An 18118-nucleotide genomic window follows, 5' to 3' on the forward strand; every position below is an offset into this window, starting at 1 on the left:
TTGAGGTATCTACTCAAAGTCACAGCTGATGGCAGGTTCAAGTTCCCAGGTCTTCTTTTCAGAAACTTCTCTTTCCATTCCTTGAGTAATTCTTAGCCTCTACTAAGACTGGGGTCAATTTCTCAGGGAAAGGTATCATACTTAGACATGGCCAAGTACATAGCAACTCACATCCAGATAAAATTGGTTACGTGGAAGATACTACGTTGAGAACTTTTATACACGTATCTCTTCTCTTCACAAGAACTCTGTAAGAAGGATTCTCTTAATATCTCCATTTTAACAGGTGAGAAGTTGAAAACCATAAAGGTCAGGCAACTTGTTCAAGGTCATCTATGTAACAAAGTGGTCAAATCAGAAATGAAAACTAAGTCTGTTTACACATTTGAAAGTCCATACATTAACCACTTCACTCCACTGCCTCTACACACAAATAAGAAAGAAACAAACAGGATGAAAATCCACATTTATTATTTAAAAACAAGAACATTTTCAAATGTCTTTTAAAGGAATAGTTATATATGCAAACAATGACAACATGAAATATTCCTGAAATACAAGTTTAAATTTGGGGAACGGAAATCGTGAGAACTCGGGACTTTAGTGTGTAGGGGTGATTACAATGGTTTTGCATAAACACACACATCCTTTCTGCAAGTGAAATAGCAAACCATGTGTAAGACGTGTGTAAATTATTTTTGTACATGTATTAGCTACCACTTGTAAAATCCTATTAAGAAACTGTTGTTGACAACAGCCAGCACTGGGGAGCAGAACGAGATCTTTGGTTGTGTCAGTTATGTTCTCTTGGCTGACAGAATATTTATTCCCAGAGTTAACTGTTATAAATTACATTGTGCCCCTTCAGTTGCTACAAGCTTGTGATGGAGAGTGGGTGGAGAGGACAACCTGTAATTCAGGATGGTTTGGAAGCTGGTTGCCTAGGAAACTGGGATGAGCAGCAAAATGCCCACCAAAACTGACTGTCAACAAGATAGCGGATTTTCTTTTTTTGATCTGCACTGCTTTCTGAATACATATTTTGTGACTCACATGGAGTCTGATTTGGGCCATTAGCCCTTGGTGGGCTGTGTATGCCAAAGTAGGCCAAAGATTAGTCAGGGAGGATGGGAAATTTTTCATAAACAGTGTGCTGACCAAATACTGGGGGGAAGGGGAATGATGGTGCAGTTAAGAAGGGGTTTATATGATAAGATAATCAACAGATGAATATTTTACATAACACGCATGCAATTCTTGATCATAACTTTACATCTAAATTTGTAGCAGCAAAACTTACTTTTCTTTAACATAAAAGTTTTATTTCTTGTAAACCACTGTTCCCTGCTCTTATGTTACTTGTACCAGAAGCTCTGATTTATGATAACGTATTTGTCTTCAAGGGTAGCACTTGGAAATTCACAAACCTTTGATGAAAACAGTACCTAACTTTCCAATACTTTAAAGTATTAATTTTTTATTTTAAATGGGTCACACATGTATACATATACATTTTATAAGTATACATACATGTGTACATGCATATTTAAGTCAAATCATATGAAATTGCTGATTTTAGACCATATTGGGTCTACAAAAATGGCAATTTTATGTATATACTTCATCTTATAAACAGAAGAGATCATAGAATACATTTTTTTTGCCCCTTTTTGCCTAGATCCTCATCTCCTCTTTTCCCATGTCTGCCTTACCCTGTCTATATCAGCCCTACCCTGCCCTTCTCATATATCATTCACTTGAATTCTTTTTTTCTCATTATGTGCTAGAAAGTACTCACAAATGATTCAAACTGTAAAGTATGGCCACACGTCACACAATGGATTAGTAATTCTTTTCTGGTTTCTTACTTTGGCCTCCACAGAATAGCCTATTATTTTGCAAAGTTAAGAGCAAGGATGTAAGAGAAGGAAATACTTTAACACTAGGCCCAGAATTTCTCCTGCAAAGACAAATGGCTCTCCCAGAGCCATTTTCTCTGGTTCCCACCAGAGCAAACTTAATTATCAGGTAAGCAATGGGGCCATATGAAAAGACCTGAGAATTTATATTACAGAGGAGAGTGTTTGAAATCCTAAAATAAACAAGAGGTACAGCTTCACAACGGTTGTGATAGGAGACCCTGTGTTCTCACTCTCAGCCAAAGGTGACTTCCCCCCTCACTGCCTACAGTCTTGGCCATTGAACCGCAGTCTCCTTCCAGGAGACAATATTTATTTTACTAGATCATTGTGGGAAATCTCTGCTCAGCATTATGGGCAAATCCCCAAGATGCTGGGCCACTGGGCTACTCCAGAACTACACCACTCTGAGTTTTCTCACTAGGGAGTTAGTGTCAACAGAAGGAGCAGGGAACGAGGACTCAGAGGTAGAGCGTCTACGCCGTCTTCTCCACTCTGCACTCGCCTGCCTCTTCCTGTATCTCTATAGGTCTTGGATGCTCTTTGGTCCACACATAAATGCCTGCCATGTGACCAGGCTGTTGTCCTTGGGCTACAGTCCTTTCTCTTATTTGGAAAGGAAAGTTCTTTGTATTGAAATAAAATGTCAATTCATAGGAGTTTGTGGGTTGAAGGTCTCTCAGGATCAACTCAGAAGAACCCATTTCTAAAAGTTGTGATGGGTTTGCCTGGTAGGGATTCCTCGGGCCCGTCTTTTATCCTCAGCAGAGGGTACCCTGGCCAGGGAGAACACAGATCATTCTGGTTCTTTTGTGAGTGAGGGCTGTTATTTATTTAGAAGCTGACACTGCCCTTCTCCTGTCTGTCAAAAGGGTTTCAAAGATGCCGCACCAGGAACTGTTTCAGATTACAGACTTCAGTGACTAACGACCCATGTCCTCTCTTCAGCAGTGAAATCCCCAAGTGGTCCTAGGAGAAGAGAAGTAAACCTTGAGAGCTGCTTAGAGGGTGTTTTAGAACTAAATCCCAGGAGAAATGTTTTCAGGTTCAGAGAAAGACCTCCACACACTGCCAGGAAAAAAGAGGAAAAGAGGAGGGAAAAAATATTAGTGTACAGAAAGGTAGCTGTTTGAAGCTCACCCAGGTGTGCTCTGAAGACCAAACCCCTACATCAGCAATTAGTAGGTAACCCTTGAGCTCCCCTACCTCCTAGAAAGCACAACGGAATCAGGTGGCATGGGAAGTGCGTGCACGCGCGCACACACACACACACACACTTCATATGGTCCTACCTGCAGGAAAGGAGTTTCTGTGGGTGAGAGAATGAAGCCAGGTAATATTGCAAACAGACTGTAATTTTAGCACATCTATCAAGAACATTGATGTGGGAGGCTTGTGATTGTAATCCCGGAAGCCTTTTCATTTTCCTTTGGAAAGTGTGTGAATAATTGTAATGCTGCTTTGCTTCCAAAACTGGACAGCAAGTTAAAGGGCAGCAGCCGCTGCCACAACATCAACAACAACAACAACAACTAAAGCCTTCATCCTGGCCACCATGGAGTTTCTTGAAAGAACTTATCTTGTGAACGACAAAGCCACTAAGATGTACGCCTTCACGCTAGACAGGTAACAGACGTCTGATTCTGCTTCACAATTCTCTGTGTCTGGAATATTCACTAAGTCCCTAGATCCTACTGCTTCAGAACTGGAAACTTTTGCTTTTGCAACTTGGGGGCATTTTGTAAAATGTTATAAACTGTTGGCTGACTTGTATAATTCATATCTTGAAAAAGGCAATACTCTGTACAGTTGATTTGATTCCTTAAATAATCTGAGCGCATGAAGGGCATAATTTATTAGTATATTTTTCATCTGTAGATTTTCTTCTGATAAAACAGACATGCAATCTACTGTGTTTACCTTTCTCTTCCTCAATTATTTCCACTATTAAGATAGATAGTAAATTTTATTAAATTATATTTAGAAAGAATTAAGGCTTTTCAACTATGTGGCAAATTGTGGTTACACTGATCTTAAGTTAATTGCTTTTTTATTAATTATATAATATCATTATCAAATATACTCACCTATAATAAGTGTGGCTAAGTTTAATGTTCTACATAGCTCTAATTGTTTTTACTGTCTCCCACAGTGCCATGTTAATTTCCCCCTTGTTTAGCAATTATTGACTGAACACATGTGGATACATAATGGAGACTAAAATATTCCTAGTCCTATATCTCCGTTCTCTTGAAAGCTTGAGTCTATATGTGGAATGCATATAAGAAGTAGGCAATTACAAAATAGCATGTGTGTTATTCTGGGGGTAGAGATATTAAGAATACCTCAAGGGAACCTAGGTCTTTGCTGGACTTCGGGAGTCAGAGAAAGCTTTTCAGAAATGATAGGATGAGAATTGAAAAAATAAAAAGGAGTTAGAGTAAGGTTAGGGAAACCCTACACAGGAAGTAAGGTTAGGAAAGTTTTCCTGACTGAGATAATTTCCTAGTAAAGACAGAGACAAATAAAAACGAGATTTTGGTGCATTTGGGGAATTCAATACAAGTGGGAAGCAAAGAGAAACACACTCAGAATACATAGATAAATGAATGAAAATCTGAAATAAATTCGTTAGGAGCAGAATTTAGGAGGATACTTACCCATTAATAATATGAGTAATGCTTTTGTGTGTTTCATGAAACCAAATTAACATTCCAAAGAGGACTGGGCATTGTGTTTGAAAGCATCAAATGTTTGAACGACTGCAAAGGGACTTTTTCTTAGGATATTTATAACTTTGCTTAAAAATATATATATATGACAAAGAAGCTAGCACATCTATTACCTCACATTGTAAGAATTATTTTTCTTAGAAAATAATATTAGATGTGATTTATTGAGATCATAAACAACAAAGCCTCATGTTAGGTCAGGCAGAAACTTTGAACAACAAATTGTTAGCACTATGAACACTATTAACAGAGCATCTCTACATTATTGAAATAACAGTATTTCCCTTCTTATGAAATGTAGACTATTAGCACTCTGTTATGCAAATAAAGCCAACTGTTTATGGTTATAGGGTCTCATTCACTTCATAAATCGGTATGGTTTTCAGGATACAGTGATGATTAAAACTGTCAAACTCATTTTTATTTTCTTTCCAAATAAAAACAATTGAACCTAGATGAGATTACTTATCTTGATCCCTCATTTTACCAGTTAGGAAAGTGAATTCCAGAGAGAATAAATGCTGTTCTTAGGGTTGGATGTCTAATTACAGCAGAGTTGAGATAGGGACCTATGCCTCTGTTTGTGAATTTTGTTCCCCTCCCCCTCCCCATCTCACAGACAGGCTTTCACCATGTGGCCTGCTGGGTCCTTAATCTATTTCCTCCTGAGCTCAGAGGAACCTTGATTCCCTCACTAATTCACTTCTTTTCCTCACATCTCCCTATTTCCTTTCTCATGTATTTTGTTCTATCTCTATTTGAGAGATAGAAATCCTATCTCCTGAAGGTCCTTCCCTTTTCTCCTTCCTTCTCTTTTTTCTACTTATCATCAGCTTTCTATTTAAGTTGTTATCTGTTAAGAAACTTATCTGGAAGGAATATGTATTCTCTAATTACACAACAAGAGTGTTTCATTTATCTATTGTTGTGTAAGAAATTACCCCCAAAATGTAGTGGCTTAAACAACAATCATTTCATTATTCATAATTCTCATTCCATGTGGGGTTAGCGAGGTTTGTTTGTGAGGCTGCATTCTGTTGGTGTCTAGGCTGTGCTAGAAGGTCAAGGATGGCTTCACTTACTTGTCTGGGGTATTTGTTGGCTTTTGACTGGTCTTCCTTCTTCCCATGGCTTCTCTCTCTGTGTCATGTCTCATTTTATCAGATTAGCCTGGACTTTTTTATATGGCAGTTAAGGTAGCAAGACAGCAACAGTGGAATCTGACAGGTCTCAGACAGCTTAAGCCCAGAACTGGCACAGTACCATTTTTTTTTTTTTTTACCACATTTGATGGGTTAAAGCAAGTCCCAAGTCTGAGATTCAAGGGCTGGGACAATGGATTCCATCTCTTGCTGGCATGTGCATATAAGATGATAGGAATTGTTGGACATCATCTTTAAAGATATTTACTACAGGAAGTAGTAATATTAGGCCCTGTAGCTACTATTGTATAATCTCTCCCTCCCATCCCCCCAAGTCCCTTTCCAATAATGTGATTCCCTATGCTTTGGGCTCATGGTAGCAAAGAGACAGTTTTATAAAGTTGACTTACATACTCAATATGGTTTCTTGGTGCTGGGAACAAGCTTTTCTTTTTCTGAAGCCATATCTTAAAGAAATTCAGGGAATGTGAGGGCAGGGCCAGATGGTAGGGACAAGCTACTGGAATCTTTTCAATGTGAAGCCTTAAAGTGTGTGTGTGTGTGTGTGTGTGTGTGTGTGTGTGTGTGTGTGTGTGTGTGTGTGTGTGTGTATCTGTCTGTCTGTCTGTCTTTAGCATGGCTGGACTTCTGGAACGGTGGTGTAAGGAGCTTAATGGACCTCCTTCCCCAGTGAAACAACCATTTTACTGGTAAAAATAATATTTATAAAAAACCTCCAACAGTTTAGTTTCTGGAAATTGTCTTCAGGGCATACAGTAAATTGAGAACTATTTGTTCAAGAAAATCTACTAAATCTCAGTAAGAAGCAAGAGTCTGTGGCATTTGAGCCATGATCTGTCCCACTAACCTCATTCCCCTCCAAGCTTGTTGTGATGGAAGTTCTACTCTGGGTGGGTGTGGCCAAAAGACAGGGATCCCTCTCCTCCCAGCTTCCAACTGGGGGCTACAGTTCACCCCTTGAGCAAAGGGCTTCTGGAATCTCTAATTGCCCCAGCTCCATATTGTAGAACATTTATTCAGTGCAGACATGGCCAAGAGGACTGGGGCCCCCTTTCTTCACCCAATCCCTACTCACAGTCCAGGAGCAGCAAGGTCCTAAACACTCCTGCCCTGGCTCACTCATAGGTGAGGTTCTTCAGCACCCACTTATGGAGCAGAGGTGTCACTCCAGGATAAGTGGGTCACTGTTCCTTCTCTCAGTTTTGGTGCAGTGATGCAGAGGTTCTACCTGTGGGAGAATCAGGCTATAAGAACAGAGAGCTACACATCTTTCCCTTAGAGGATGGCTGATACATCAACTCAAAGTTTATTTGGAATAGAACACGGGACATTTCAAGCATAAGGGCACTGTCAAAAACAATAAAGATTTTGCTGTTGAGCAATCAAGAGTAGGCTGGTTGCTTCATCAGAGCAACAGGCTAAATGGTAGACCAGTTAGAAGTTTAATGAAAACAGCTAGGGAAAGACAGAGGTAAAAGAAGCCCTCCTGGAGTTGGCATAAGCCACAGAGTTTAGCCTCAAATACTATCCCTGTAAGGAGGCTCTTAAGAACTGAATGTTTTTGTCACCCCACAATTCATATGCTAAAACCCTAGCTCCCATGTGACTGTATTGAAGACAGGACCATTAAGATGGTTAAGGTTAAATGAGGTCATTAGGGTGAAGCCCTGATATGATAGAATTGATATCTTTTTAAAAGAGGAAGAGGTAGCAGAGATTTCTCCCTTTCTACCATGCGAGAACATAGCAAGAAGACAGCCATCTACAAGCCAGAACCACCAAAACCAGAAACCTAACTTTCCAGCACCTTAATTATGGATTTCTAGCCTCCAGAACTATGAAAAAATAAATTTCTGTTGTTTAAGCTACCCAGTCTGTAGTATTTTATTACAGAAGCCAGAGCAGACTAATACATGACCCAACTTTAATTGGATAATGTTGTAAAGTAATTTATGCCTCAGAGTATTGTTGAAAACATTACAGCAATCAGCAAGTGATTAAGAAGAACAAGAGCTGGGTGTGATATCAATACAGGCAGAGCAGCTAAAAGCTTAACAGTGATACCATGGAAAGAGACAGTCAAAGCAAACATGATTAAAATGATCACCATCCCTAGGCAAGGGGGTGGGGGGAGGTAACTGTGCACACACCCAAGGCTGCACTCTCTGAGGAATGACAATAGAGGCTACACAGCAGGTAAAGTCAAAGAAAATACTCCACTGAACTAGACAAGACAATTTACTTAACAAATAAAAAAGCAAACAAGTAATAAGTGGCAACAATAACAAGCCCATTGGGGATCAGTATTCAGAATTGCTACAATATATTACCTAAAACATCCAGTTTCTAGAAAAATATAATAACATATGCAAAGGAAGAGGAAAGAATAACCTATAAATGGTTAAAAAAAAAAAAAGCAGGTAATAGAAATTGCCTTTGAAAGGGCCCCAATGTTGAACTTAGCATTCAAAGATTTTAAAGCAGCTATTATAAATATGTTCAAAGAATTAAAGAAAATCATGTTTAAAGAATTACAGAAAGGCATGATGACATTGTCTCATCAAATAGAGAATATCAGCAATAATGGATAGAAATTATAAAAAAGAACCAAATTCTGAAGTTGAAAAGTATAAGTGGAACAAAGGGACTCAGCAGTATATACGAGCTAACGGAAGAAAGAATCAGTGACTGTAAGGATAGATCAATAGTTACCATGTAATATAAAGAAAAGAAAGAAAAAGGAATGAAAAAAATTAACAGAACCTCAGAGAAATGTGGTATATAGGTAAATGTCCTACTGTATACATAATGGGAATACCAGAAAGAGAGGAGGCAGAAAAGGAGCAGAAAAACTTTCAAAGGAACAATGGCTGACATTTTTCAAAATTTGGTGAAAATATTAATTTGTACATCCATGATAGTCAACAAACTCTAAGAAGAATCAAGGCAAACAGATCTATACTCAGATACACACATCATAGTTAAAATATTGAAAGCAAAACACACAGAGAAAAATCTTGACAGCAGTAAGAGGAAAAGGATTCACTATGAGCATGAGTTTCTCAGTAAGATTAACAGCTGACTTCTATCAGAAACAAAGGATGCTGGAGGGCAGTGGGGTGACACACTCAAAGTGCTGAAAGAATAAAACAAATCCTGCCAATCAATCAACTTTTATCCAGCAGAACTATCTTTCTAAAATGAAGGTGAAATAAAGAAATTCCCAAATGAATAAAAACTGAGAGAACTTCTTGCTAGCAGATTCATTTTACCAATAATAGCAAAGGAAATTCTTCAGGCTTAAAACAAACGACGCCAGCCGTTAACTGGAATCAACACACACAAATTCAAACAGCATCAGTAAAGGTAATTATGTAGATAATTATAAAGGAAAGAGTATTTACTTTCCTTTTTCTCTTGACTTAAAGATAAATCACATAAAATAAAATGCATGCAATCTTTGATGAAATGGAAAAATTCATAGAAAGGTATCAACTACCAAACTTGAGAGGGAATAGAAAATCTGAGTAGACCGATAACAAGTAAAGAGATTAAATTAGCAGTCAAAAAACTTCACACAAAGAAAGCCCAGATGTCTCACTGATGACTTCTACCAAAGATGTAAAATAGAATTAATATCGATTCTTCCAAAAATGAGGAGTGAACATTTTCCAATTTATTCTATGAATTCAATATTCCACAGATAGAAAAACAATAGAAATGAAAATATACTTCCACAAAACCTTGTGTACAAATATTCAAAGCAGCATTATTCATAATAGTCAAAAAAATGTAAACTACCTAGATATCCATCATATATTGTATATCCATACAACTGAGTATTATCTGGAAATAAAAAGCAATAAAGTACCGACATACTAATATTTGCTATAATACGGATGAACCTTGAAAACACTATGCTAAGTGAAAGAAGCCGGTCACAAAAACTACGTGATGTGTGATTGCATTTATAGAAAAAATGTCCAGAATAGGCGAATTTATAAAGACAGAAAGTAGATTAGTGATTTCCTGAGGTAGGATTGTGTGTAAGGAGACTGGGGATTTACTGGGTATGGAATTTCTTTTGGGGGTGATGAAAATGTTCAAAGTTAGACTGTGGTTGTATGACTTTGTAAGTATGCTAAAACCCATTAATTGTATACACTGGATGGGTCATTTTTGTGGTATATGAATTATATCTTAATAAAGCTGTTTAAAAGGGGGATGGAACATTGGATACCTAGTCTGGGACAAGAAATTACACCTGTTAGGTGAACATTTCTATTCCCCACTCCCTCTAGCTATCTCCCCTCAAAACACTTCTTTCATATCACTCATTTATTTCATAACATTTAATCAAATAAATGATCTCCATGTTTTGTTCACTGCACTCTAGCCTTCCAAGCAACACCCAAAATGATCATTTTAGAAATGTGAACCACATAACGTTACTTTCCTGCTCAAAACTTTCCAACTTCCTCCTTTTATACTTCAAAGAAAATGAAACCCTTTACAATGGCCCACAGAGTTCTGCATGATCTGACTTCTGCCTACTTCTTTGACTTCATCCAATTTTACTCCCCCTTCATGCCACAGCAGCCACTACGTAGTTCCCTTTCTTTTCAAGACAAGGTCTTTCTTGTCTTTGGACTTTTGCACCAGCAATGCCCTCTGCTTGTGATATTCCTCCTTCAAGTAGGTCTGCTCCTGGTTACCCTTCAAGGCACTGCTGAGATATCATCTCTACAGAGGTGCCTTCCCTTACCACTCTATTTAAGGTAGCCTCACCTTTCCTCCACCAGTCACTGCCCATGATACTACACAGCCTCTGTTACTACCAGCTGCCTTGCTATGTCCCCCTCTGCTAGGATATATGCTTCTTAGGTCAAAAACTATGTTTGTTTCAAAGGCATGGTATCATTAGCACCTCTGAAGGTTCAGGCACGTGGTAGGCATTCAGTATATTTGTACCACGAATGAATACATGAAGTGTTGGAAATACATGGTAAGACCAAAGATTTCATCTCCTATTTAAGGTTCTTGGGAGAGGTAATGTGAAAATACAAAATCAAAGTGATATCATGCGGTCAACATATGAAATAAGAGGATAAAAAAATATGACCAGCTCCACTTTAGAGGTACAGAAACAAAGAGGCTTGACCTCTACAACCAAACAAAAATAAGAGTAAAAACAAAATTAAAAAAAAAAAACAAAACTCCAAGATCACAAAATAAAGCTCCATTTTCTCATTCCTGTTTTAACAGATGAACTCCAAGATCTAGGCTACTGACATCAACTTTTCTAATATTTCCCTATTTTTCTTCACCATTTCTCTCTGTTTCTTCTTTTTGATGCTACAGTCAGTTTCTTTGCTCCGGCCTATTATTCCTACTCTTCAAAGTGTCAGCCATATTTGAATGTGTGGTCGTCTCTGGTGACTTATTCTTTGAAAGTAAATTCACATTTCATTTTTTGGTGCATTCTAGCATTTGCTTTTTGGAACTTTCATTTTAAAATTCTTCTTAGAATTTGCATCATTTTTCAGATGAAGAGCCTGTACTGCATCTAGAGACACTTAGACCACTTTGCTCTTATAAGATAGTGAGGAATGTATTTTAACTTTAGTTAACTTTTTTTTAAGTTCTTTATTGCAATATAATTGCTTTACACTGTTGTGCCAGTTTTTGCTGTACAACGAAGTGAATCAGCTGTATTTATACATATATCCCCATATCCCCTCCATCCTGTGACTCCCTCCTACCCTCCCTATCCCAGCCCTCTAGGTCATCACCCATCATCGAGTTGATCTCCCTGTGTTATGCAGCAGCTTCCCACTAGCTATCTATTTTACATTTGGTAGTGTGTATATGTCTATGCTACTCTCTCACTTCATCCCAGCTATCCCTTTCCCCACTCCTCCGGTTGTTAACTTCTTTGGGAATCATAGACCTTTGGGGAGCCCAATGAAGATGGTGGGCTCCTGCCTCCCCCCATAAAACACACACATCATACATATGAACACATTATATCCAATTTCAGTCTTGCTTTTGGATTTCTGGCGTAGTGCTTCAAGGAACCCATACTAGTTTATCTTAGGTCTAGAACAAGGTAGCAGTATTTAAAAGTAAAAATTGGCCAAGTTTCTTGCACTTTTCCTCTTGTGGCACTGCCCGCAGGCTGTGCCCTTGGTGGGATTCCTGCCTTGATCTGCCTTCTAAAATGCTCCAAGATAAGTTCTCTCTCCTGGTCACTCACCACCTGGTTTTCTTTGCTCACAAGATTCACGAAAAATAGAAAATAAAGTAAAGTAAACCAGTGGTTATATGAACAATGTCAGAACATTTGGTGACCCTGTCCTGCTCATGCTGCCTTCTCAGCACAAGGAAAAAGGAAACCTCCCCCATGCCTTCTTACCAGTTCTCTGGCTCCTCTGGTCAATGGTCAATGGTCAATGACCATTGGTGACTAACACCGCTATACTACGTGGTTGTTTATTATCAGGGTATGCATCACATTACAAAGGTAAGAATTTATAGATATAAGTACTCTATGTGTCTCTGGTCAAATGGTTCTTATTCCAATATGAAGATTATTTGGAATGGCTCAAAATCCTGAGTGCTATTAACATGGTAAAAACATTCTGAAGCCAATTTGGCAATATACATCCAAATCCTTAAAAATGTAGACATTCTTTAACCAAGTAATTCCCCTTTCAAGATTACATTTTAAGGAGATAATACTATATTGAGAGACTAACTGTAAGGATATGAATCACAGTGGTGCTTATATAAGCAAATAATTGGAAAAGAGTCAATTGTTCAATAATAGAAAATAGTTAATTATGTTGTGACATATGTTGTGACAATAATAGAAAATAGTTATGTTGTGACATTTAATACTCTCTCTATATGAAACTAATGATGTAGAATATTTAATAAATTGAGAAAACATTAAAAAATATATACAGCTAAATATTAGGTTCCAAAGCTGTATGTTTAGTGGCATCCTATTGTGACACTATTTCATCCACAATCTATTCCAGCCCATCCCCCTGAGTTGCAGTCATGTGATCTGGGTAGCATTTACCCCACTCAGCTCCATGAGTCAACACGGTTAACTTTAGCAAGGTCTAAGTCAATTAGTCCATCCATAGTCCTCTGGCTATAGAGGCTGGCCAAATCAGCATGCAACTCAGGACTCCTGCTTTGCAGCTGGGAGAATGAACATTCTTTCTTGCTGTATAAGAAAAAACAAGTATACAGTCTCTATTATCTTGGGCAACTATTCCACTATATGAGGAAAACCAGCCTGAGGCTGAAGAGTAGTTGAGACTGCAGAGCAATGGATCTTTGATAAATCAGGCTGAAGCCTGACACCTCTAGATGTTTTTCGCTGTGGAACCAAAAATTCCCTTTATTTATTTACCTAGCGTGAGTTCTGTTTTCTCTACCTGCAATCAAAAATATCCTTAATAATATGGACTAAGTAAAAAAAAGTATTTATTTATTACAAAGCTAAACAAAATACTATCAACAATAGTTGTCTCTCGGAAGTAAGTTTATTAGTGATTTTTCCCTTTGCTTTATGCCTTTCTGTAACTCCAGGTTTTCTATAATGAATATGTATGTTATTTTATTCAGAAAAAAAACTCAAATATAATGACAATTAGAGTCGTAATAATAATCATAATTTAAGCTAAAACCATCAGATCTTTTTCTGGATTGTGATAAGACAAATGAAGTAACTCTTCAGGTGGAGGAAAATAATTTACTTCCATTTTTATATCTTTCAAAGCCATGAATGCAAAGTTCTTACTCCTAAGAATCTTATTTATATCATGTAATAAGTTTATTAAAAAAATACAAATCTAACTAATTTAAGATCATTGCATCAGTAAAAATTGGTTTTAGGTGTACCGATGTTCAGGAAGAGAGGCAGTGTGGGCATAGTGGAAAAAACACTAGGCGTGGAATCCCAGCTCTGCCATTTCCTGGCTATTTGACCTCAGGCAATTACTTGACATCTCTGAATCTTAATTACTTTGAATAAGAAACAGCGGGATTGGACTAAATGTTATCTACAATCTTTGTATCTGTGAAATTCTATATTTCTATAAATGGCTCTGTTTCTATAAATGCTTTACATTTGAACAGAAGTGATATGCACTGCCTGCATTTGGAAGTATAAGTAGATTTAACTCTCATTACAACTGTGATAGGTTGGTAGAGATTTCTGCAAAGATGTGTTAAGAAGGTTTCTGAGAGTTCATATTGACTTAGCAGGAAAAAGTGCTCTGATCTACTACCAATGTGGCTGAGGAGAAGAAAGGCAGAGTGATGGCACGCAGTAGTGAGCATCTGTAGGCTGGCTCATACACACTTTACACATTAATAATAATAACCTCATCACTGCCCTTTTAAAATTTATGGCAGTGTCCAAAATCTTTTCAAAGTGGGAAGGAAATGCACCAAAATGTATCTGCTTCCTTTCTCCTTTTCCTTTACTCTCTCTTAATCGCTGGTAGCACAGACTGAATAAGAGCTTGCAAAATCTTTTTGTAGTTGAGAATTCAGAAGGAAATTTCTTGCTTGTTCCTTGCATTTGATATTTCTTGTAGAAGGAGCTGTGAGTTGTAAGTTCCTAGCTAGTCATCAAATGTCCTTATAGCAGTTCTGAGAATGCGTAGGGCTGTCAGTGAGAAGTTTGTTTGCAACCATGTTCACTTCTTGCTTCTGTCAAACTCATCCACAGCGTGGAACGCCAGCAGAAACCCTTGAATAAAGATCAACGTCCTGGAGAGAAGCCAGAGGAGCTGGAGTCAGGAGCCATCTATCACTGCCACAGCAAATCCAAGGCCACAGAGAACAGGGCAAAGGAGCAAGTCTATGCCAAGTGGAAACTCTGTGCTGCTTCAGGAATATGCTTAGTTTTCATGATCGCAGAGGTCGTGGGTGAGTATTTCTCAAGACTTCTCTGATTAAATGAGCAAACAAAACCCGGCATCATTATGGGAGGGCTGCCTAAAGTTCTTCTTTTAAAAAAAGACTGAATATTTCTGTACGTATAAAGTAACAATATGCTCATTGTAGATAAGCTGGAAAATAGAATGAAACAAAATAAAACCCATCACAATCCCACAATTGCATGATAATCTCCAATAACATTATGGAGTATTTTTGTACAATATATTTTCTATTCGTAGCTCCCAATTTTTTTTATCATAACTGAGAGCACACTGAATGCTTCTGGCCATGCCATCAAATACTCTTCAAAAACATTTCCATGCCTGAACAGTATTCTATAATACGCTCTACTGTAATTTACATAACCATCTCTCTATTGTTAGAAATTTAGGGAGTTTTTTTCCTGCTTATGGACAATGCTGCAAAAAAAAGTCTTGAATAAAACTCTGCCTGCTTTTCTGGTTAATCCCTTCAAAGGAATTCCTAAAAGAGGAAATAATTGGTTGAAGGACACGAATATTTTTATTACTCCTTTATGCACATTGCCAAACAGCTACTCACAAAGCTTGAAACAATTCCTATGTCTGCCAGCTTTACATGAGAATGATTCTCTCTCCAAATCTTAACGGGAACTTATTTTACTCTTTTAAAAATCTTTGCTAATGTATAGATGAATTATGTTTATTTTAATATGCATTCCTTTAATTGTTACTGTTAATATTATTTGCATGTTTATTAGTGATCTATATTTCCCTCTGTTTATGTGGCTCACTTGTCTTTTCAATAATTTGTAGTTCCCTATATTGATCTCTGGGAGCTCTTTATATAGGCAGGATACTAAACTTTTGTTACATTTGTCGTAAGTACTATTCTAGTTTATTGTTTACTTTTTAATTTTTGTTTAATTTTTGGTTTGACAGAGAAGTTCCAAATTTTATGTAAGTAATTTTATCAAACATTTCATTTTTTTGTTTTGTAAATTTGTTTATTTAATTTATTGGCTGCTTTTGGTCTTCATTGCTGCACACGGGCTTTCTCTAGTTGATGCGAGTGGGGGCTACTCTTCATTGTGGTGCGTGGGCTCCTCATTGTAGTTGCTTCTCTTGTTGCAGAGCACAGGCTGTAGGCACGTGGGCTTCAATAGTTGCGGCACATGGGTTCGACAGTTGTGGCTCACGGGCTCTAGAGCACAAGCTAAATAGTTGTGGCGCACGGGCTTAGCTGCTCGACGGCATGTGGAATCTTCCCGTAGCAGGGCTTGAACCTGTGACCCCTGCATTGGCAGGCGGATTCTTAACCACTGCGCCACCTAGGAAGTCCTCAAACATTTCATTTTGAACTGATTTGTTTTACTATTTTCACTCTTTTGTGCTTAGTAAGCCCTTCCTATCTACTGAGAAGATAAACATCATTTGGTTGTTGTTCAGTTTTTTGCATTTAATTTTAAATCAATGGGAAATTATATATACTCTCAGGATTGAAAATTCTCTTTCTAAAGAGCTAACAAAGATTTCAGCATCATTTAGGGAATAATTCATTACTTCCTCCATTGATTTTTCTCCGTATTACTTTTATCATTTATCAAATTATTATAAATAATAGAGTTAGGTTCTAAGGTGTTTTATTGATCTGTGTTGCTGACCTCTGTCAGGAGGAATATATCTAATGTAGATTTACATGTTATAATATCTATTGTTCTTTCCTTGTTATCCTTAAACAGAAAAAAAGGTAAAGTCTCTTCATTCCTGTTTATTACTCTAATTAGACATAAAAATAATTTTTTTAAGCTTCCTCCAAAATCTAATCATGATTTTATTGGTATATAAATTAATTTGGGAACACAAATCTTGAAATACTCAGTTTTTCCCTCTAGGAATATGGTATGTTTCTCCATTTATCCAAGGATTCTACATTTCTCATCAAGGTTTTATGGTTTTAGTTTGCTCGTTTTAACACAAGGCCAACCTATTTCTTGCTAGAGTTATTTACAGTTATTTTGTGTGTTTGGTTTATTCTTTCCAGAGGTGAGTGGGGACTCCCTTTACTCATGTCCTGCTTTCTAGATGGTTACTTTTTGTATTTTGGAAAGTGTTCATTTTGTATATTCATTTTGTACTCAACAGTGTACTTGAACTATTGTTATTCTAATTGTATCTCAGTGAATTTTCTCTGTTCCTCTCATGGCTCCTCCCCATCCCAGCAGATAACCCTCCTTTGTGCAAAAAAAAAAAAAAAAAAAAAAATATATATATATATATATATATATTTCTCCTGCTTTCAATAGTTATATCCCTCTTTTATCCTGTTAAATAATATCCTAAATCAAATCATATATTCAACTATTTAGTTGTTAAGTGAAATGTTTCTTGAGGGGTTAAGTATTTTTATTATGTTAATGAAGTATTCTCCTTGTCCTAGTTTTTTAATGGTTAAAAAATAATCAAGGGTGAGCGCTGACTTTTATCAAAAACCTTATCTTTGAAATTCATTCTGTTTAAAAATTTTTTGACCCATTATTGATGTGGATTATATTAAGAGATCATGATGCATTTCTGACATCATGATGACAACAGCTAATATTTGTTTAATGCTTACTATGTGCTGGGAACTGTGATGAGTTCCACGTATTGCCTTACTTAATCCTGATGAAATTCCTGAGAGGTAGATCTTATTATGAATTGTATTTTATAGACCATAAACCTGAAGCACAAATGGTAAAGTATTCGATTTTAGTAACATACCTACTAGTGAGCAGGCTGCCTGAATTCCAGAGCTCGTGTTCTTAGGCTCTCATTATGGTGATGTGACAGTAGTGGACCATTCTTTCAATGCATTGCTCAATCTGAATCACTAATATTTTTGTTAGGATTTTTATACCTTTTATGATCACTGAACTAATTTAACTATAGTTTTCTGTTTTGGAGCTATTTTTCTCGATTTTTGAATCTGAGTTATGCATATAAAAATGAAGTTTAGTTTTAATAATTTCCTTTTCATATACTGGCTTGGCCCAAAAGTTCGTCAGGTTTTTCCAAAAGATGGTATGGAAACACCCGAACGAACTTTTTGGCCAAACCTGTTAAAAAACCAAAACAGTTTATAAGACATCGTAATTATTCTTTCTTTTTAAGAACTCCCTGATAAATTGACTTCAGAGACATTCTTGGAGATAAATTTTTGATATATTTTAGCTTCTTCTTCATTCACGGATATATTCAAAATTTCTACTTCTTGAGTAAATTTTGGTTATTTATAAATCTCCAGTCATTCCTCTCACTGAAATTGTCAAATTTATTATCATACAATAGAACATGATAGTCTCATATTGGTATTCTCTTAT

General features: G+C 37.0%; 1 protein-coding gene across 1 annotated transcript in view; it reads left to right on the forward strand.

The window, feature by feature from the left end:
- The first annotated feature begins 3474 nt into the window (after positions 1–3474).
- SLC30A8 (solute carrier family 30 member 8) overlaps positions 3475–18118 on the forward strand; it is a 37492-nt gene continuing 22848 nt past the window's right edge. The window contains exons 1-2 of the mRNA XM_057736597.1: positions 3475–3545; positions 14567–14766. Coding sequence (XP_057592580.1) covers positions 3475–3545; positions 14567–14766 — 271 coding nt within the window. The remainder of the gene's footprint in view (positions 3546–14566; positions 14767–18118) is intronic.

This window comes from Hippopotamus amphibius, chromosome 5 (assembly GCF_030028045.1).
Source record: "Hippopotamus amphibius kiboko isolate mHipAmp2 chromosome 5, mHipAmp2.hap2, whole genome shotgun sequence".
NCBI classification, from domain to species: domain Eukaryota; kingdom Metazoa; phylum Chordata; class Mammalia; order Artiodactyla; family Hippopotamidae; genus Hippopotamus; species Hippopotamus amphibius.